General features: G+C 36.7%; 1 protein-coding gene, 1 non-coding gene and 1 pseudogene across 2 annotated transcripts in view; 2 read left to right on the top strand and 1 right to left on the bottom strand.

Moving 5' to 3' along the window:
- Positions 1–23286, top strand: part of IL23R (interleukin 23 receptor) — a 65062-nt gene that overhangs the window by 6843 nt on the left and 34933 nt on the right. The window contains exons 4-6 of the mRNA XM_047726341.1: positions 3075–3198; positions 16683–16843; positions 21362–21507. Of these exons, the coding sequence (XP_047582297.1) occupies positions 3075–3198; positions 16683–16843; positions 21362–21507 (431 nt within the window). The remainder of the gene's footprint in view (positions 1–3074; positions 3199–16682; positions 16844–21361; positions 21508–23286) is intronic.
- Positions 11267–11579, bottom strand: LOC125098013 (60S ribosomal protein L36a-like; annotated as a pseudogene).
- On the top strand, positions 13333–13439 carry LOC125099525 (U6 spliceosomal RNA). Its single transcript, XR_007127239.1, has one exon. It is a non-coding gene; the product is annotated as a U6 spliceosomal RNA (small nuclear RNA).

Here is a 23286-nt window from a genome sequence, read left to right as displayed (position 1 = left end):
AATAAGGTCATTGTTGTCCTTAATTCTGGGAACCTGATCTTGCATGATTTTCAAAATAAAAAAGAGCTACGGGAGGTGTAGAAGTGAACTGAGGAAGGACCACAGTAAGTTTTGGGGTCAAAGAATAAAGTTGGCCATATTTGGAGGACTTCCTCCAAATATGAGGAAAGGTTAGCTTTTAATTTAAGCAGAGGAAGAAAGGAGCCAAAAGAAGTATGGCCTCCTTCCTTGGGTTGCAATTTGAGTGATGAAATTTGAGTAACGAATTACCCCCAACGGGTCTTCTAGTATTGCCCCCAAATGCAACCACCAGGCCATGTTCAGGATCAGGCAATGGCCTTTGCTCCCCTCTGGGACAACATCACAGAAGAATTTCAATTCACTGGGGCTAGCTGCTTAGAAAGAACATCACTCTTTCCATTTATGTACTTTGTGACTTCTTACATAGGGTTCTGGTTATGAGTGTTCAATTGTAACTGCCAGGTAAGAATTTACTCTAACTCTTGGATCCAAGAACCCCTAAGTTCTTGGGCTCTGCATTCTTAGCAAACAAAACTTCCTAGTTAAGTAGGTCAAAAAAAGTTTTTTGAAGGTTTTTGTGGTACTCTAGAAATCACATTGCTTTCACTGAGTTACTTTGATCACAGGATATTTGTCCTGTGAGCTTTGCTATGTTAACTTATCATCACTGTTTTGAATAAAATGATTATGTGTATTTTTTAGACTGGAAACAGATCATAAAAGAGAGAGAAAATAAATGAGTCAGTGTTTTCCTTGAAAAGAAATCCAAATATATTTAGAAGTTTCTGTACTTTAAAATGTAATTTGTGAAATATAAGGTATTATATCACAATCTCCATTTTTAGTCATCATTTTAAACAGCTCCTAGAATCTCATCTGTGATTAAATGCACACATATTATGGGAAGTTTGTTTTATTAGTTTCATACCAATCATGGGATAAAATATTATAATATGTCTTTATTCATTTACAAATACCAAATTAAAGTAAACCATACATGGAACAGTCTGTTTCCATTTAATCATTTATTTAAAAATTTAAATATCTTTGACTTAAATTTTGACCATCTTTGATCTCTACTTATTGTGGGAAAAACAGCCTCTTAATCCAAAAAGGTCCCTTAATATTTGTCTTTAACACTGCTACCTCGTATCATTCCTGGCACAATTAGGCCAGCCTGTGCTCTCCTTGAGAAAGGAATTTCAGTGATCTTTGCCAGAAACATTGGGCCTCCATTCATTTTAAATTCTCCTCATTATCACTTTATTAATAAAGCTAATCAGATTATGAGATAATCTTTACTTAGTGGTTGCCATGCACCAAAAATGTTTTAAATGATAGAAATTAAAAGAAGAGGGATTCCACCTTCAAGAAACTCTCAGTAGAAAATGATCCTTGGCTAGACTCTGAATTAACAAATCTGGCCTGTGATTACTAAGTGCTCCAATAATAGGGGAGGGATGGGACTGGTAGGATAAAGCAAACACATAAGCCTCATCCTTGTGTATTTTAGAGTATTCTGTGATACCTGACCATCAAGCAGGTTTTTCCTCCTTGATGTTGGGTAAACTGACAATGAGATTAACAACAACAAGGTCTTACTCTCATAACTATAATCATACTCCCATCTTCATATACTTCACATTAACAAATATTGCACTTATTTGCATGTGTGTATATACTCTATTTGATCTTTTATAAAGTTAATTAACCATGAGGCATTTATAACCCTGAGCATTCATTTTATAGAGAATACTGTGGAATAACATAGCCCAAAAGATTGACCATTGTCTTTTACGATGGCCAAATCAATGATACTCTGTCTAAAACTAGAGGGGGGAAAATAACTTTAGCACAAATCACTGCAATCAGTGAGGGACCACAACTCTATCAATATTCAAAATGACTTAAATTTATGTTTCCAGATCCACCTCCTTTAAGACCCAAATAAAACTTAAATATTTCTTTTCACTAATTTGGAGTCCAGTTTCTCTCCATTGTAACTCAATGCTACAACTCACCAGAATGTTTTAAAGTAGTTTAGTATGTTCTTACTGCTTGAAATTGCTTTTTAATTGTAAAATCAAATTGCATACAATATAGAAAGCTTTTAAAAATTTAGACCAACAGAAAGGAAATACCCATCGTCTCTATATTCCCATAATCTCACTACTAACAATCCCTCTTTGATAATTTGAAATATGTCTTTTAAGTTTTAGTTTCTCTCTCTCTCTCCCCCTTTCTCCCTCTCTCCTCCTTCCCAATCCCTTCTCTCTCTGTCTCTCTCTCCAATGAGATCACTATATTACACTATTTTGAAACCTGCATTTTTCACTTTATCATATGGCCAGAATCTCTTTCATTAAATGTATTTCTAGTGCTTTCCAGAGGCTAGATACTTAAATTATTGTCTATAACTTTGTTTCGAGATGTATTTTAGGAGTGTATTTACTTATATACATATAAAGAGCAAGTGGGAGATGAAATAAATGACCAGTATAATATAGGACCCTTAGCCTAGCTACTAAGAATAGGAGATACAGGGGCACCTGGGTGGCTCAGTGGGTTAAGCCTCTGCCTTCAGCTCAGGTCATTGATCTCAGAGTCCTAGGATCGAGCCTTGCGTCTGGCTCTCTGCTCGGCAGGGAGCCTGCTTCCACCCCTCTCTCTCTGCCTGCCTCTCTGCCTACTTGTGATCTCTCTCTCTGTCAAAGAAGTAAACAAAATCTTAAAAAAAAAAAAAAGAGTAGGAGATACAGTAGTAGATGAGGAAAGAGGATTTAAGGAGTGATTTTTTTTTTTTTTTTTGATGAGAGAAACTTGATCATATTAGTACCCCCAGAGGAGTAGAGAATATAGTAAAGTATTACAAAGAATAGCAATGCTTGATGGTAAAGTAGATTGTTAGATGAGATGGTAGTGATGGAATGAGGGAGGTACTGAGTGCTGATTGGGCTGGTTTCCTAAATAAAATGGGAAGTTTATCAACTAGCTACTTGATAAAGAACTTTCATGTTTCTTGGGTGGCTTCTAAGTGATATATTTTGTTGCAGATCCACCAGATGTTCCTGACAAGGTAACCTGTGTCATTTATGAATATTCAGGCAACATGACTTGTACCTGGAATTCTGGGAAGCCCACCTACATAGATACAAAGTATGTGGTGTATGTGAAGAGGTAGGTTCCTGCAATAGTTTAACATGAGCAATTCTGCTCCAGTCCAGCCAGTGTTCTGCCTCCAGCAGGGATCCAAAAAAATGAGCCTTAAACAGTAAATGTACACTGATAACCCCCAATTCCCTAATTATCATCAGTGAAGCTACCCACACCCTTTTTGGGCCATTCATGTTTTCACTCTCTGGGACAATATGTTCTATAAACTTTCTATCCTTTAATTCATTGGTATGTAACTGGGGGCAGGGACTTAATGGCAATATAGCACACAATAGTTTTAAAAGGACCTTTGTTTTCCTCTCAGCTCTATCCTCTTTCTAGGGTTTAGGCAACTTGGTCAACCTCTCCAAATTGTCTTTTTTTTAACCTTTAAAATGGGCATAACAATAGAACCTAATGCACAGGTTTTTTTCTAATCCTTTCAGTGGAATTTAGCTTTTAAAGCATGTAGCACAGGGCTAGGTCCACCATTAGCATTATTTCATGGAAGCCATTAGTTATTAATAATGATCTCCAAATCTTTTTTTTAAAACTTTTTAAAAAAAGATTATTATTTATTTATTTGACAGAGAGAGAGAGAGAGATCACAAGTAGGTAGAGAGGCAGGCAGAGAAAGGCAGGAAGCAGGGTCCCTGCTGAGCAGAGAGATGTCTGTATAGGTTGACCATCTTTTCTGGTTTTTCTGAGACTAAGGAAGTTCCCAGGACACAAGACTTTCAGTTTTAAAACTGAAAGTAATAACTGAGTAAAAGTGATCATTTTCTACTTGGAGTCCAGAGGACTTTGAGGAAATACTCTTTTGTTACATTCTTACAATAACCAGACCTCAAGAGCTAAGATGACCAAGCAGCCAAAATCTCTTAAGTTTTATGCTTAAACAAATAGTTGACCATAAAAGTTGTACTACTATGTACTAAATTAAATTGGGAAACATGTATGCTCTTTCAGAAATGGCAAAATAGGAAAAGGTTGATAAGAAAAAAATCTCCTTCCCTCCAATGTACATAGCTGAATTCTTTCTTTGTTACATTTAAACTATATTCATGTATGTTAGTCTGTTTTGGAATCCTCTGTTAGTGTTAAAGTTGGAAATAAAACCATTAATTGAAAAAAAAAAAGATTAAGTTGGTCACCCATCCATGTTTCTCATTTTGTTTAGTTTTTTGTTTTTTTTTTTAAAGAATGCTTTCAATGGTGTATTTGAGATATACTTTTTTCTGTTTGTAACTCTCAAAAAATTTCCCAAACTACTTGTTTTTTAAAAAGCATTTATGGAACCCTTACGATTTGCCAAGCATTCAGCCACAAGCTTTATATGTGCTACTTCATTTAATCCCTTACACAACCTTGTGAGGTACATATGATTATTTTTCTGATTTTTGTAGACAAAGTGACTGAGGCTCGGTGGGGTTAGACAATACATCCAGGGCCACATAGCTAGAGAGGGAGAGGCGGGATTTGAACTTGGGCTGGCTTGACTGCCTTCTTCCCAATTCAGTTATTTTCTGCTGATATGGTGTGGGAACCAGACCACAGGGCATGTTTGAAAGATGATAACCAGGTCTCATCACAGTAGAAGAGAAAAATCTTCCAATATTGCTCTCTCTCTCCACCTGTGACATACTCAGAATAATTTTAATTAAGTGAAACATAAAAGGAAAAACCTTTTTGTTCGAGAAATTCTGTGTAAAAACTAGGCAAAGCCTGCAGTCACCAGCTACATGCCACAGGCAAGATGCTCACACCTTTCATTCTAAGAAGGGATTACACAGAGGCAAGGCTGGGTATCAAAGAAATCCACGGAAACATGGATATTAGGCATAGGTTGTGTTGTCAGGTGCACTACATCTTCAATCCTCAACTCCACCTTGTAAAGTAACTATCATTACTGTCCCCACTTTACAATGCTCATATAACCACTCCAAAGTCACTTGGCCAAGATGGCAAGAGAGTTGGGTTCTAACACACATCTGAGACTTAACCTCTACCCTTTGCCTCTAGGGTAAAGTAGTCCTTTTGACATGCAAAGAGGACACAAGGACAAGAAAACTCAAGAGTCTCCTTATAAAGTCAACTTTAGAAATTTGAAAATGAAGGCAGTATGGAAGCAGCCCCCACAATGGAAGCTCACAGAAAAACTAGATAGTGCCTGATTTAGAGAGAAAGCATGGCACCTTGATGATTTTTGCTATCTCCTGGAATTTTTACTACCTCATGGGTCCACTGATCTTCATTGATTAATTTCTTTCTTTCTTTTTTAATATAACAGCTTCATAGAGTATAATTCACATACCATATGATTCACCTTATTTTAAGTATAGCATTCAATGATTAGTCACAGAGTTATGCAGCCATCACCACAATTTTAGAACATTTTCTTATGCCAAAAGTAAACAATATCCATTAGTAATCACTCAATTTCCCTCAACTTTTCCATCCTGAGGCATCCACTGGGTATTTGCCTACTCTGGACACTTCATACAATGTGTGGTCTTTTTTGAGTGGGTCTTTCATTCAGCACAAGGATTTCAAGGTTCATCCGTGGTCTAGCAGGTATAAGTACTTCATTCCTTTCTATGGCCAAATAATGTGTGAATAGATCACATTTACTTTATCCATTCACTAGCTGATGGACATTTGGGTTGTGTCCACTTTTTGGCTATTATAAGTAATGCTTCTGAGATATTCGTGTACAAGATTTTCGGTAGACACAGGTTTTCACTTCTCTTGGGCATGTGCTTAGGAATAGAATTGCTGGGTCATATGTTAATTCTGTTTAAAGTTTTGAGGAACTGCCATACTGTCTTTTAAAACAACTACATTCCCACCAGAAGTATATGAAGATTCCAACTTCTCTACATTCTTGCCAACTCTTATTTTTATCTTATTGGTTATTGCCAACCTAGTGGATATGAGTTAATTCTTTCAGGTCCCACTTACTTGCCAACTCAGGTTCCAGACAATGAAATTGCATTATAAATTTGGAACAGGCATACCACAATTTGAGAAAATATATTTGTTGAATAAAAATTTGCCAACCACCACCTAATTCCCTATTTTGTGTCATTAAAAAAATTCTCCAAATATTTTGACTATTTATTATAGTTTCTCTTAAAATCCATTAATTGCATTCAGTTTCATATGTTTAAGTTATTTACACATGGGTTTTTTGAGAAATACATCTAGCTTATAAAGTGAGAAATACCCGTAGCAGTTATGAGTATTGAGATTGTTCTCAGTACTCAAAAGGTCACCTTTAAAGTGTTAATAATACATTTATTAAAAGAGCATGCTTTCAGAACTATCCATTGGAAAGAACAGAGAGTTTCAAGGTTTACTTCTGATTTCCAGTCCTGAGATTGATCAGTTAGTTGTCTTTTATGATGCAAATAGCAGAAAACCCAAATGCAATGACTTAAACAAATCGGGTTTTACTTATATCAAGCCATAGTGGTAGGAATTACAAAGCTGGCATGATATTCCCAAGGCTTTTTCCACCTTTCTTTTCTACAAGCTTTACTGTGTTGACCTTAATCCTTAGAAGCTGCACCTCTAGGCTTCTCATCCAAGTTCCAGGCAGGAAAAGTGGTGAAGGAAAAATAACATCCCCCCCACCCACAGATTTCCATGGCATCCCATTGGGTTACATGTCTACTCTATCTGGATGGGTACTTAGGAGAAGAGTATTGTTACTAGAATCTAGTACTATCATCTAACAGTATCTGCCATAATTTCTAGCTGTGTGATCTTGGAAAAGTTATTTAGCTTTGCCGAGCCGTAGCTTCCTATGAAATGAGGATAATACCATACTGGGTTCCAAAGTTTATAAGAACACAAACTATAAAAAATGAATTGCAAATAGGAAATGCTTAAAAACAACAACAAAAAGGCAGAGTATTATGGCAACACTCAAGGCTGACATCCTAGGCTTGTTTGATTTGTTCTTACAACAAAACTGATCTGGGTGAGGAGATTAACATAAAGCCATTAAAAATGATCATTTATAAGATATTATAAACAATAATTTTACTTACATTATTTCCAAGTAATAGTTATTGTAAACAGATGAATATCTAGAAAGAGATGTTTAATGCGCTCTAAAAGTAAGACTTTCCTAGAAAAAATAATTAAAAATACAAGTAAGACTAATTTTTTAGCTGTTGTGCTTATGTCAAAGGAAAACTCCACACATTCATTCAGACTAGAAATGTAAACTCAATATGGGCAAGAATTTTTGTTCACTTCTGTTATCACTTGAGCCTCAACTGGGGCCTGCTGCATTGTAACTGCTCAATTAATATTTATTGAGTGATTATTCTGATAAGTAGAAAGACATTTCCTGCATTCTCCCTTCACAGTCTAGTTAAATAATAATATAAAGTCTTACATATTAGAAAAACTTTTTTCACAGTATTTCTGAAATATAACAGTAAATTATAGTCAAACTCAGACAAACTTAACCCAGATTCTGAATTAAGTCCAGATTAATGTAATTTTATCATATTTTAAAAAGGATGTAAAAGATGTGAAGGATTAGCATAAAAACGAACATTCTTCTGTAGCAAATTCAAAGAAAGAGCTCCTCTAAGACAAATTGGAAAGGGAATAAATATCTGTTCATCTTATAGTTAATTAAAAACACACCAATGAGTTGAAAAAAATTAGAGAAAATAAAGTTAATTTTTATAACCATTAAAAAGGTTTTTTTCCCCCAGAAAAAAGTTTGTGGTTGAGATAGTTTAAAAAGGTTATTCTAGATCCTTGGTTCTCAGGGTGTTTTCCACTTTGGCAGATAGGTATAGAGATCAGCATTTGCAAGGTTTCACTTCCAACCCATGTGGTTCTGTTTTCCAGTAAAATCACATATACAGAAGAGGTATTTTACCTCAGTCCACCCACCTTGTTCCACTAGTGGCAGAAAGGTGGTATTCCCTCCACTGCAACCTGTGGGTCCATCAGGGCTTCCCTACTGGTGTTGGGTTAAGTTGTGAAAGAAAGGAATTATATCTGTGTTGCTACAAAAGCTTTCTTTCTCCCTAGTATCTTTGTGGTAACCCCACCAGAAGAACTGCACAGCAATTCGCACCCCCTCCTCTACCCCTCTGTCTTTTGCTATATATCAATAAGTGGTGATAGGGGAAACCAAAGAAGAAGAAACTCTGCTAATAAACAGCTACCTACTATTGTCTCTTACCCTCAACAGCTTCATGTAAATATGTTCTTTATCTTGGAAATTCTTGCAATGTCTATTGCAGTGTCTTCTACTCAATAAATACTTTTTGGATAAAAATGAATGCATGATGGCCCTTCATTCTATTCCATTCAAGCTAATTTAGCAAATATTTATTTAGCATTTTGTGACTTCTCGTTACCATGTTAAATTCTAGAGATTTTTTTTTTTTTATAGATAGGCACCATTTCTGTGCATGACAAGGTCATCAACTTATTAGAATAACACCAATGATGGAATTTTCAGGCACTGTGAGAGATCAGTAGGGCAATTATTTTTAGATGAAATATTATTTTAGACCCTCTAGGTCAATTGCCTATTCTGTCAGTTCATAAGTTCTGCTTGTTTTGGCCATTTCTACTTCTCCTCCATATGCATATTCCTAATAACCAGAAAGAGTTCCTAGGCATGATTCTAAATATTCTGAAGACTGTGATCTTATATTTCAGTAGTTCTTCTAGGACCTAATAAGCAGTTCATGTTTTTAAATCCATTTTCTCACTGATTCTGCACCCGTACTAGAAAAGCTAATTCTGACTGGGGACAAACACAAACTTACTGACTGATGGGACTTTATATTAATGGCCATTAATCTCAATGGGCCCAGATAGCCACCCACTATCCTGCTACTTATCACTGGCCAAGTCATTCACCTACTAAGTCAATAATTATTTCATTACTTTTCCCTCTCATTTCTAGTCTTCAGTATCTTTTCTCCCTCCTCATTCTCTATTAATGACCTGCTTTCTAATTTCACTGAGAAAATAGGAGCAATGAGAAATACCATAAGCCTCCTCCATCTACTGATGCATTAACATCTGACCCAAATACTTGGTCTTCCTTTCTACTACTGTGGATGAACTACAGTTGCCCTGAGGCCAACTCTCCACTTCATGTGCTAGATCTTACCCCTCCTGTCTCTTGGAGGACACTGCTCCAACAATTTTCCTCTCTTTTTTTCTGCATGGTCACCTTTTCTATCTTTACTGGCTCATTCCCACCAGCTTTCAAACAAGCTGCAGCATCTGCCCTCTTGAAAAATGCAAAATTTCTTTTTTTTTTTAAAGATTTTATTTATTTATTTGACAGACAGAGATCACAAGTAGACAGAGAGGCAGGCAGAGAGAGAGAGGGAAGCAGGCTCCCTGCCGAGCAGAGAGCCCGATGTGGGACTCGATCCCAGGACCCTGAGATCATGACCTGAGCCGAAGGCAGCAGCTTAACCCACTGAGCCACCCAGGCGCCCCCAAAAATGCAAAATTTCTTGATCCTTCCTCTCCCCACTACCCTCTCTGCTCCTCTTTGTGGCAAAACTCAAGGAGTTGTCTGTATTTTCTCTCTCTACTTCCTCTCTCATCTTTAACCTAGTTTAGTCAAATTTTTGTGGTAGACTGAGACAGGTCTTATCAGTGTCACTGACAACTTCCCCATTAGCAAATCCAATGGTTTCTCTCAGTCCTTATCTTTCTTATCAGGAGCATTTAATTAAGATTTTCACTTCCTTCTTTTGGCGTGGAGGACACTGCTGCCTTTTGATTCTCCTCCAAACTTCCTGGACACTTTTTCTTAGATTCTTTGGCCACTGCCTCTTCATTTCTAGTAAAGTAATAGGTCCCCATAGCTTTATTCCTAGGATCTCCTTTTATTTCTATCTATACTCATTACCTAAAAGACATAATGCAAATTCAAAGTGTAAAACTTCGCAATTTATCTACCTCAAGTTTCGACATCTCTGTCCACAGCTACCATATATCTAACATCTTATTCAACACTCTCTCTTAGACATCCAAAAGCCATCTCTAAGCCAACCTGTTCAGTACCAAATACCCTGTTTTCCTTTACTCACACTGCATTCCCCCTTCTCAGTAAATGGCAACTCCATCTTCATATTATTTAGGTCAAAATCACTGGAGTCCTAGATTCCTCCCCACCATGCCCTTAACAAAATTAATTAGCAAAACCTATTATATTTGACCTCTTCTTACTACCTACTTTGCAACCCTGAGCCAAACCATATCATCTCTCATCTGAGTTAGTAGAAGAACTTCCTAAATGTGCCCTAGCCTCCACTTTTGCCCTCCTATAGTTATTATTATATACAAGTAGCTGCAGTAATTCTTTTCACATGCACCTCAGATCATGTCACTCCTCTGCTCAAAACCTCCTATTTCACTCACAGATCAAAGCCAGAATCTTTCAATGGCTCTGTGTGACCTTATAATAACTTTGAAATTTCCCTCCTCCAGACTCTCTGATCTCATGTTTAATCCCTTTCTATCAGTCTTGCCTAAACCAAACATCACTGATGTCATTGCTGTTCCTTGAACAGGACAAGCAAGATTCTGAGTCATTGAGTATCTCTAGAATGCTCTTTCTCCAGAGAGGAGGAAAGTCACCTTCTTAGACAGGCCTTGCTCATCTTCACCTTCCAAAAAAAAAAAAAAAAAGAAAGAAAGAAAGAAAGGAAGAAAGGAAAAAGAAAGAAAGAAAGAAAGAAAGAAAGAAAAAGAAAAAAATCCCCACTCCTGCTTCAAGCACTTCCTACCCCCTTTTTGCTTTATTTTTCTTCTAAACGTTAGCACCACATGGCATATCATGTATTTATTTGTTTCCACCAGAATGCGTGCTCCATGAAGGCTGGGACTTTACCTGTTATATTTTGTTTGTTATCAAGCACAAACTGCCCCACAAGAGGAACTTCACTGGTGGCACTAGTTTATTTTCCTCTTAAAAGACCAACTGCAAACAAATGAAGTAAACATAACCTCAAGATTTTATTGTTTTCATGATAAAACAAAATATGACGTTTAGAACTATATCACTTGACCCTGACATTTAGAACTATATCACTTGACCCTTTCTCTTATCTCCTGTCAATACAAAATGCTTGCATCTCTTAACAACCAGCATTCTCTTAGATCTGCAGTTGGGCTCAACACATTCAAGCCTCAGCACAATCCTCTTTGTAGTTTTAGCCTTTTTCTGGAAAATAGGCCTAGTCTGCCCACCATAACCACTCTGCTTCCTTTCATAAGGCTGCTTTCCCGGGCCTAAAGAGAATCTTTGCCTTTCTTGTACTGTCACTTTTGTGGGGTTGGTGCTTGCCATACTTCTTGCAGAAAGTCCGATGGATTTTAGGAACATTCTCCATGTTTGTGAGAGTGCTATAGGCTCAGAAAGAAAAAATGGGAGGGACATTTATCTGTTTTGTCCATTGTTGTACTCCCAGTGTCTTAAGGAGTGCTCCATAGTGAATGTTAAATAAATATTTGTTGAATGAGTGGCTAAATAAATAGAAAACACCATTCACCATTATTACCATAGATTGGCAGTGTTTACTGAAAATCTATTAAAAACAGCTAGGGTGAGGTGTATGGGAAAATTCAGAGACATATAAATCCTGCTGACTCCCTTCAACAAATAATCTGTTATGTGTTAATAAGCACACCGAAACCAGAAATAGAAATAAGAAATTTGAAAACTTTGCAATATACAGTTTCATGTAAAAATAGCCCCAAAGTTATAGTCATTCATTCATTATTACTAGTTCTTCATCTAAAACAGTGTTTGTGATCTAGGTGCTAATATGAAGTTAGACTTTAAAAGCAGAATTAAATTACCTAATAACTATGGTTAATGTCGGTTTAAGAATATATTTCCATTTTGACTGTGGTCTCAATATAAAAGATAAAAGAATTAGCCACAAACCAAGGACATGCATGTGGTTTTCTTTAACTGGAAAATACTCAGAGATGCCCTACTTGCTACTTACCTATATTTGCCATTTTCTTATTTTCACATTTGAAATTTTATTGAGCATGAATAAAATTCATAACCTCGAAATTATTTCGAGGTTAGCATACCTAGAAACAAACTCTCCGTAATTTATTTACATTCCATCTTATTTCAAAAGAAATATAAGGGAACTATGCAAACACCTGAATTTAATGGAAGGATTTGATTTCATATACAAGTAATACAAAGAAATGTTGCTTGTCGAAATATAACAGCTTTAAAGGTTTCATTTGTATTCTGTAGAATGTGTAAGTCTTATCATAAATACCTTTTAATTCAAAATAATTATTGTGTTTAATAAGCCCTTTATTGCATGTGAAACCACCTGCTCCATGCTTCCTTATCTCACTCACTTATTACTCATGATCACAACCATGTTATTCTGTTGTCAGATGAGTAAACCGAAGTACACTGAGGTTAGGTAACAGGCTCCAAGTCCCACATTTTATCAAGGGGCAGAGCTGGGATTTGAACCTAGGTTTTGTTTTGTTTTGTTTTTTTCCTAAAACCCATGCACTGAGGTTTTCATCATTATGACATGTCCTTGTCCTAGCCTGGTGCTCATAGTGATCTCCCTGCTGCTGAAAGGAAAGAGGCAGCACTGGAAACTATACACTGAGGGTTAAAAACCTGAGCTGAACTGGAGTAGTTACTGCCACCTCCATGCCATGTAGACTCCTCACCCTTATCCACGTTATCCCTGTCAGCCTTAAGAGATTCCTTGGTTGCCTGCTGAGCTTCTCCTGCTCTGGTGGTGGCTATAAGTTTAAAAATACAGATATATAAATTCTATAGTATTTTGATTCATAAATGCAGTTATCTCTTGGTAGAGTGAGGCTGGTCTCTCTTTTCCTCCCTGGAGTTCTGTGTCTCAGCAAACAAGCCACTCTAGAGTCTAAGAGATCATAGTGGCCGGCAAGTTATAATCCTGGCTGGGATACTGGAGAAATTGGGGGAGTTGCTGAGTAGATGCACCCATTAATAGGGCTTGAAGCGTGCAGCTGTAGAGGTGAAATGATTGTAATTTTTAAACTCTTCCTTCCACATAAATCCTATCAAGTCAGTCCCCCAGGACAGAAAAAGTTGATGGTATTAGATAAAGAAACCGAGCAGTGCTTGCCTCAGCAGCACAAATACTATAATTGGAACAGTGCGGAGAAAGCGAACATGGCCCCTAATCGAAGATGACATACAAATTTGTGAAGCATTCCTATTTGTCAAATATAAGAATTTAGGGTACTTGTCTTTTCACCTTTGTTCAGATTCCAAGGTTGCTTCCCTCCAAGTTAGTAGATCTATATTGTTAGGTTTCACAATGTAATATAATTAACATAGGAATCTACAAGTAACATACCAAACAGATAATATAGAGCTAAGGCTTAGACCCTGGCCATAGCTATCAAAACAGGAACAAAAGATAAGAAAGTAATAGTTAAAGAAATACTTCACCTTCTATCGTTGGCTCTTAAGTGATGGAGGAAAAGTTGTTAAAATGGCAAACCAAGGACATCAGAAAGGCAGCATGCTGTTGACAATAATGGAGAAATGGGCAAGAAGAAGAATATACGATTCAGTTATAAATATGCTATAGTTCTGTTCTCAGGCAGATATACCAATGCAGCTCCCAGTGAGAGTGCAGATATTCAGTATTTGTATGTGTGGAATGTTTGTCCATTGTTGTCACTGGACCAGGAAGTTGAGTGAGCTGAAAGAACAGTAAGCACCAACAGACTGACCCTCACTGTGGTGGGGTTAGAGGAGTAGAGAGGGCAACCCAAGTGGAGGGCCGAAGAAGGAAAGACGTCACTAAGCATGTGTGAGAAAAAGATGTAGGCTCTTTCACTCAGAAGGCAGGGTCTGGGTAGCCAAGGGAAGTAAGACTTGTAAGTTTTCAAGAGGGATGACTGCTACAAAGAGGATTCAGAGGACTTCACCTTGGAAAGGACACCATTTTAGAAGAGTATTTTCATGGGAAAAGTGAAGGCAGAAGTCACAACAAAAAGCTTAAAGAACAAGTGGAAATGGTAATTTGGATGTAGTTACCAAGATATAGAAAATCTGATTGAGACACTAAAGAAAAGGAAATCAAAAGAGTTCGTAGTTGAAAGGGTTCAAGAAATGCAAACTTAGTGAAGTCTAATGAAAACCACTTTTATGTTATGAATGGATCTGAGTACAGATAATGGTGTTTAAGAGTCTGAGGTGGCTCAATATTTATCTCTGCAGATTTTCCTCATGAATTCTAAACCAACTGAGAGAAATCAAAAAGCCAATAGGTGAAAACAGAAATATAAAAATAGTTATGTTTAAATATTTTAAAATATATATTTAAATAATGAAACATTTAAAATACTTTATAATATTTATCACTGATGAAGCTTGTTAATGGAGAGCATGGCTTTGGTATGTGGCAAAAGTAAACCTTCTAATACTGATCTTCCCAGAATAAACAGAGTTACTGCCGTTGCTCTCAATCACAGCCAGTATTAAACAGCTGCACAACCCCACTTGGGGACCAATTCCTCTAAATCTTATAGCTTATTAGAGAAGACCAGAAAAGATCATTTCTGTGGTCTTCTGACTCCCAAGGGAAATTGGAAGAGAGGAAGGGACTGTGAGGTGTGCAATCCAGTTCTTCATTAGTAGAATCAGGCCTATCTTCAAGAAGGATGAGGGAAGGAGGGACAAGACAGAAAAGAAGAGTTTTGAGGACAGTTTCTCCTCACTGAAACCAGAAGAAAAGGGAAGAAACATTTCCCAATACTCTCCTCACCACTACCTCCAGCCTCTACCCCCTAAAAATATTGTGGAGTAGAAATTTTTAAGACTGATAGATTAAGTAATCTCTCCACCCAATATGGGGCTCCAACTCAGGACCCCCAGATCAAAAGACACATGTTCTACTGACTGAGCCAGGCAGGTGCCCCAGAAATTTTTTAACAGATATAACTGAGAGGCTCAAACTTGCTAACAAAAGCCAGTGGAAACTAATAAAATTTAAAATTTTAGCCTTAACAAATAACATTTGAAAATTCACTAAGTTAAACTGGCTGATAAGAGACCCTCACTCATTCCATTATAAAAGCTTAGATAAATATAATTTGAAGTGATGATTTAGTAGCTCTATTTCTCACTCCAAACTGTGCTTCTCCCCTCTATCTTCTCCATCTTCTTTGGCAGCAAATGACTTCCTTTTCCCCTCACCTATCAGCCACCAGATCCAGCCAGTGCTCGTTTCAAAGTCCACAGGAAGTCTTTCTGATCTTGTCTACTTCAAGTTATTTCTTGCACATTCATGCTCCAGAGAATTAACATGCTGAACTTTCTTGAAAATGGCATGCCACTTCAGTTATTTGTTTCACAACATGCCGGGGGGGGTTTCGTTATTGGTTTTTTTTTTTTTTTCCCCTGGAAGGTTGGTCTTTCTCTACCCCATCCAGATCTCTCACCCTATCCTGATCCTTCAAGCCATTCTTACCCCTCACTCTATACCTGATAGAAATGTCTGACTCAAAGCCCGTGTACTGAGCTCCTATGCAATGCTCCTTCCCAGAGGGTACTCATTTATTTCAAGCTCAGTCTAGAGTCAACTTATCCTGTAGGCATAATGCCCAGGGCCAATGATATCTTTAGGAGTCCATGAAAATGCTTAATTTCATTTAAAATCAGAAGAAAAGGGGTATCTAGGTGGCTCAGTGCACTAAGCGGCTGCCTTCAGGTCGGGTCATGATCCCAGGATCCTGGGATAGAGTCCCATATTGGGCTCCTTGCTCAGCAGAAACCTGCTTCTCCCTCTGCTTGTGCTTGCTCTCACTCCCTCCCCTCCCCATGTCAAATAAATAAATAAAATCTTTAAAAAATATATAAATGAAATAAAATCAGAAGAAAAAAACCATTAGGTCAAAGAAAATGTTTCAAGATGTAATACTGATATATTTGCTTTTATATCAACAGTAATAGAACATAATCTATATGAACATATATATGTATCTATATAAGTATACACATACCCACACACACATGTACTATTTTTTTTCCGGGTAGAAGAATCAATCCATAAAGGCAAAAGGACATAAGACTCATGAAAGTCATAGTGTGGCCCTGAAGAGTCTTGAATTTATTTTTGAAAATTTTCAAAATTAAATAAATTTTGTATTCTGAAATCAGGCTAAAAAAGTAGTATCAAAAAATTGAGGAATGGGGTGCCCAGGTGGCTCAGTTGATTAAGCGGCTGCCTTCAGCTCGGGTCATGATTCCAGGGTTCTGGGATCAAGCCCCACATCGGGCTACCTGCTCAGCAGGGAGCTGCTTCTCTCTCTCCCCCTCTCCCTGCTGCTCTGCTTACTTGTGCTCTCTCTCTAGCTCTCTGTCAAATAAATAAATAAAATATTTTTAAAAATTGAAGAATAACTCATTCAAACCAAACATAACTGGTCATCATAACCTTTTTTTTTTTTTTAAGTTTAGAGACAGAAGAAGAGCAACAATATCTTTCTTCAAGTTGTATTAACATCTCTACTGATTCATTGCAAGGTGGCAAGAAATATTTGGTTTGGGTCCAAGCTGCAAATGCATTGGGTATGGAGAAGTCAAAACAACTGCAAATTAATCTGGATGATATAGGTAAGAATGAGAAATTAATATGTCTTTATAACTAAACAACTCATTTGTTCTGACCTAGTCAAACGAAATCTAGCTCTGAAAGGAGTTCCCCCAAAGGTCCTGCAGGTCATGATACAGAAAACAAGAACTACCTGTAATTGACCAGCCCGAGACAACTCAAAGATAAGTACGGCTACCATTTTGTTGCATATCTTTCCAGTCTTATTTCTACATGGATGCATGTGGTTTTACACTTATTTATTGAGAACTTCTTATGTTCAAGCATTGTTCTACGGGCTAGGGATAATAAGATAAGAAAGATATCTACGGCCCTAAATACCTTGCAATCTACCAGGGAAGATGGAAAGAAACAAGGATTATAATAAACTGTGATAAGTCTTACATTGTGAGAAGTACAGCATACTAAAGAATTCTATTGTATATACTATTTTGGAAGTTGTGGGGTTTTTTTTTAAGTTTTACAAAAAACATAAAAAATGGTGAATTATGTGGACATCTCTGTTTTTACCAGCCAGGTTTTGCTTCAGATATTTTAGAACTTCCCTTCTAAAACTTATAATATAAATACTTCTATTTTTTGAATCTACAATATTATTTTTAATGAATGTCTTTAATCAGTCTTTTATTGTTGGAAATGTAGGCTGCTTTCAAATTTTCACCATTATAAACTATAGTACCATGAACAACCTTTTGGATAAATTTTTTCATAATAGTTGCTTCTTTTTCCTTTTTTTTTTTTTTTAAGATTTTATTTATTTACTTATTTTTAAGAGAGTCAGAGATAAAGTGCATGCAAGCATGGGCAGGAAGGGGAGAAAGAGGGAGAGAAACAGACTCCCCACTAAGCAGGGATCCCAACTCAGGTCCATCCCAGGACGCTGAAATCATGAGCTTAGCCAAAGGCAAGTGCTCAACCAACTGAGCCAGCTAGGCATCCCTGGTTTTTTTTTTTTTTTTTTTTCCCCTTAAGATAAATTCCAAAAGGTAATTGCCCCTGAGTTTTTAAGAGCTACATCCCAGTCCTGAAGCCAAAGTTCAGCCAAAGAGCACCAAGTGAATCACCCTCTATTTGGACATCCTAGTACCAATTATTTGTTTTTATCATTAAGGATGATTTCAGTTAAGCTCATATTTATGGAGCGCTTTCTTAAGTGTTAACTGCTTTTACATAAATTACCTCATTTAACCCCCCAAACAACCCTATTTTGTAGAAGAGACTATAATTTCTACTTAAGGGAATCAAGGCTAGGAAGCATTATAAATTTTGAGACTGTGGAGCTAGGAAGCTCCAATTCCAATATCCTCATCTTCTATCCTCAGTCTTTATTTAAAAGCATGGTATGTGTCTGACAACTTCCCTGCTGATTAGTGATCTAGGGGATGTGACACCTTTTGCAGTACAACATGGGTATTCTTTGGGGACCACTCGGGTTTTCCACTGGAACTAATATCTCAACTTCTCAACTTCTGCTTCAACTAAACTCAACTATTCCAGCTAACAGGTTTGGTTGAAAAGTCTGTCCCTATGCTCTGAATATTGGATTTGAAAACAAACACTGCTGACTATGATATGTAGTCCACAATGTATAGTTCTCTTGACCATGGTGCACCTGTTTTTGTAAATTTACAGTTTGAGGTAGGATGCCATAAAATGCCCTTTTCTTAAAACAGGGTCCCCTCAATGGATTAAGGATGTTTAGAGGCTACCATGTCCTGTATCACTTTGGTAATATCATCTTTTAGAACTAAATTATTTATTAGTAGTATTACTGCTATTATTATCATTGTGATCTTATGATCTTACTATCATCACATCCATTTATTAAATGCCTACAGTGTTCCAGACAATTAACATGTAAATCACACTTAATTCTAGAAACAATCATACATGGTACTACTGTACCCATTTTACAGATAAAGAAAGAGATAAATAATTTGCTCAAGATCCTTGAGCAATATCCTTATTGCTCAATATATATTATTTACTGTATTATATTATATATATTATAATATATATATTAATTATATACTGTATCCTTACAGCTAGTAAGGAGGAGATCCAGATTTCATTGCAGACTTGCTGTCTTGTAAAGAAGGTTAATCACCACCCTTTCTCCCACAAAGGGAAAATCTCATCTGGCTACCACTTTCAAATCTGACTTCTCACACTGTGGACCAGAAAGCCTCTTGTTTGGAGTTGTTATTCCACCTCCTTTTTTTCCCTCTAAATCTCAAAACAAACTCTTAGAAACTCAGGTAGAAAAATATAGGTTGACTGTGTAGGATACTCCACCCAACAAAGCCACCAGATAATTAATGGATGAGCTATACTCATTTGTCACACTTTTAAGAATGAGACAGTGCAAGTTAGATAAATGAATTGTTCTAAGAAACTGGAGGCAGAGGATTCTCCTGAGAACAATTTCCACATAACAGCTACAGGACTGGGCTTTAATTAAGTTAGATGGCTGGGTTGAAAGGCAGGCCTGAGCTACTAGTGCAGTAACACTGTGCCAAAAGGACTGTGAGAGGGGTGCCTCAGCTTCTGTGGAGAAATAAATGCCAGTGCAGAAAGTGCAGTGTCTTCCAGTTGCCATTTTGAACGTTAATTCTCACATAGGTAAATATATGTGGACATTTGGACATCTATTTGGACATCCTAGTACCAATTATTTCTGTTTTTATCATTAGGGATGATTTCAGTTAAGCTCATATTTATGGAGCAGAAGATACCAAAAGACTATAAATCCGGTCCTTCATTTCAATACAAATGAAGACTAACTAAACATATGGTATCTCTGATGAATTTGACAGTTTTTTAAAAACCTAAGATACGATGGGAATGTTTGAAACCTAAGCAATGGGAGCAAACGTTCAACATTTCAGTCTTTTAACACAGTCAAGTATTTATTATATAGCATGTTTATTTGAAAACATATGAGGTCATGCAAACCTAAAAGCTTAGGTCTCTGTTGCATTGACCTGCCCTGTGCTGACTCTATTTTAAACCTGACTTACTGTTCCATCTGCATTTCTCAAAGGACTAAACAGACTTTGCTTCCTCCCTGGAGTATTTCTTTCTGCAGAAGGGTTTCAGGAATGCTTGTGCTACTCTACCAATCAGAAAAGAGAGGGAAGAGTGGGTGGGTAATTTAGCCTGAGGGTGCTTAAATGGTCCCAATTGGTCTCAGAACCCTGGGAAACAACTTCTCTGACTACAGAAATCTGCAAATATTGATCCTCATTACAAGAAGCCTATACCAGTAAAAAGAAATCAACAGTGGCATTTGGATGATAAACGTTCAGTATAGTAATCTCTTTAATTAGACTGATTTTTGTCATTACTTCCTTCCTATGTTAGCTTTAGCTCAAGGATTTTATTATAGTATTATAGGACGGTGCTACTAAACAGCAACTCTTTAATTTTTATATTTCTGTATAAATCATATACCTAAATCAAATAGTTTTAGATAATAAATCATTAATAATTAAACAATCATATTCCCAAAGAATCCTTTATACACCTAGAATAAATGAAGAGGAAACTAATCCATAGAGAATATTAAGCTCTAATAATGGTCCTTAAAAACACACATATAGGCTCTTCAGTTCTTTGTTAAATAATAAGTCTAACAAAGTCATGGGTTTTCATTGTTCTGTGGTACACATAGGAGAAATGGGACGTGCCAATGATTTAATTCTGTTCAGACACAACAACTGTACACATGGGAGAAATGGGACGTGCCAATGGTTTAATTCTGTTCAGACACAACAAATGTACAAGAATTAATACAGTTTAGAAATACAGAAATTCCAGTTACACCATTACTCCTATAGGGTACAACAAAACTATAGTAACATAACCCAACATAATTTCACTTTCCTTTTGAAAATTATTATCACAGAGCATGGCAATAATTTATAAAGGCTTAGAGTCTTATGAGACTTGCTTTGTTCAAATCATACTTTCAAGTACAGATTTATTTTAATAGATAGCAAAATAAGTTACCAATAGATTTAATTATTCATATGTTTCCATATGTTTCCCTATGACACAAGAGAATAAAAATATTATTGTGAAAGGTCTCAATTTAATATCTTATCAAATCAGATTCTCTGAACTAAGTTTAGAATGCAAAACATCATTTTTCCCTAAACAGATGCAGGAAGAAAGAGATATCTCCTTTATCTCTTTTTCACTCTCTTTTGTTAATAAGGCCAGACTTTGGAATTTCATCATTTAGGATTATAAGGGAATAGGGGGTGGAGGAAAGGTGGACTATAAGAGTCCCACTTAAAAGAAATAGAAACTAGGTTGAATAGAATTTCACTTAACAGCAGCAGTTTTTGCCTACACAATAGCTTAGAAAACAAGTAAATATTGTTAATTAGATCATGAAATTGTTTTTTTTTAGTATTTTGAGTTTTAAAATGTCTATTTATTAATGAAAAGATATTGATTTCTCCCAAGGCAAGTTTTAAACTGCTGAGTATTTATTTATTCATTTATTTTTCTAGTGATACCTTCTGCATCCATCATTTCCAGGGCTGAGGATATAAATACTGCAGTGCCCAAGACCATAATTCACTGGCATAGTCAAACAACATTTGAAAAGGTTTTCTGTGAAATGAGATACAGGACTACAACAAACCAAACTTGGAAGGTAAGCTAATTTTCACTGTTCTTTATTTTAGCACATAAGTGAATGAAAGAAAAGCCAACCTGCAATGGATTTATGATGTTCTATTTCACATGTTTTCATCTGTTTATCTGATACTCAGACCAGTCTAGCTTGTTGGGTTTTTTACATAATCTCTATGTCCAACATGGGGCTTGAACCATGGCCCCAAGGTCAAGAGTTGCATGCTCTACCAACAGCCAGCCAGGCGCTCCTTAAACCACTCTAGTTTTACCTACAACTACTCCTTAAACCAGTCTAGTTTTGTTTGTTTAAAACAAATTATTTATTTTATTTATTTATTGTTTATTATTTATTTATTATTATTTTAATACATTTTATTTATTTAATTATTTATTTATTTATTTATTTATTTATTGTCTTTGCAAATGCCCATGCCCTGGATTTTTTTTTTTAATTTATTTTCAGCATAACAGTATTCATTGTTTTTGCACCACACCCAGTGCTCCATGCAATCCGTGCCCTCTCTAATATCCACCACCTGGTTCCCCCAACCTCCCACCCCCCGCCCCTTCAAAACCCTCAGATTGTTTTTCAGAGTCCATAGTCTCTCATGGTTCACCTCCCCTTCCAATTTCCCCCAACTCCCTTCTCTTCTCTAACTCCCCTTGTCCTCCATGCTATTTGTTATGCTCCACAAATCAGTGAAACCATATGATAATTGACTCTCTCTGCTTGACTTATTTCATTCAGCATAATCTCTTCCAGTCCCATCCATGTTGCTACAAAAGTTGGGTATTCATCCTTTCTGATGGAGGCATAATACTCCATAGTGTATATGGACCACATCTTCCTTATCATCCGTTGAAGGGCATCTTTGTTCTTTCCACAGTTTGGTGACCGTGGCCATTGCTGCTATAAACATTGGGGTACAGATGGCCCTTCTTTTCACTACATCTGTATCTTTGGGTAAATACCCAGTAGTGCAATTGCAGGGTCATAGGGAAGCTCTATTTTTAATTTCTTGAGGAATCTCCACACTGTTCTCCAAAGTGGCTGCACCAACTTGCATTCCCACCAACAGTATAAGAGGGTTCCCCTTTCTCCACATCCCCTCCAACACGTGTTGTTTCCTGTCTTGCTAATTTTGGCCATTCTAACTGGTGTAAGGTGATATCTCAATGTGGTTTTAATTTGAATCTCCCTGATGGCTAGTGATGATGAACATTTTTTCATGTGTCTGATAGCCATTTGTATGTCTTCATTGGAGAATTCATATCTTCTGCCCCTTTTTTGATCTGATTATCTATTTTGTGTGTGTTGAGTTTGAGGAGTTCTTTATAGATCCTGGATATCAACCTTTTGTCTATACTGTCATTTGCAAATATCTTCTCCCATTCCGTGGGTGGCCTCTTTGTTTTCTTGACTGTTTCCTTTTATTTATTTATTTATATGAGAGAGAGAGAGAAAGGTGGGAGGGGCAAAGGGAGAGAGAATCTCAAGCCGATTCTGCACTGAGTGTGAGGCTGACTCAGTGCTAGATCCCACGACTCTGAAATCATGACCTGAGCAAAAATCAAGAGCCAAGATTCAATTGATTGAATCATTCAGGGGCCCTAAGACCACTCTAATTTTAATAATCATTACCATATGTTTCCAAACGGATATGTGTTTCATGAAAATGTCCTCTTAACCTTTTTTAAGTTGTTAAATGGACAAGTATCCAACTAAGAGAGATCTATTTGGCTCCTTTTCTATTTGGCTCCTTTTAATTCCGTGCCTCCTAGAGTGAAATTTATATCA

The sequence above is a fragment of the Lutra lutra genome, chromosome 4, assembly GCF_902655055.1.
Source record: "Lutra lutra chromosome 4, mLutLut1.2, whole genome shotgun sequence".
Taxonomy (NCBI): Eukaryota; Metazoa; Chordata; class Mammalia; order Carnivora; family Mustelidae; genus Lutra; species Lutra lutra.
This window is presented reverse-complemented; position numbering and strand designations above follow the sequence as displayed.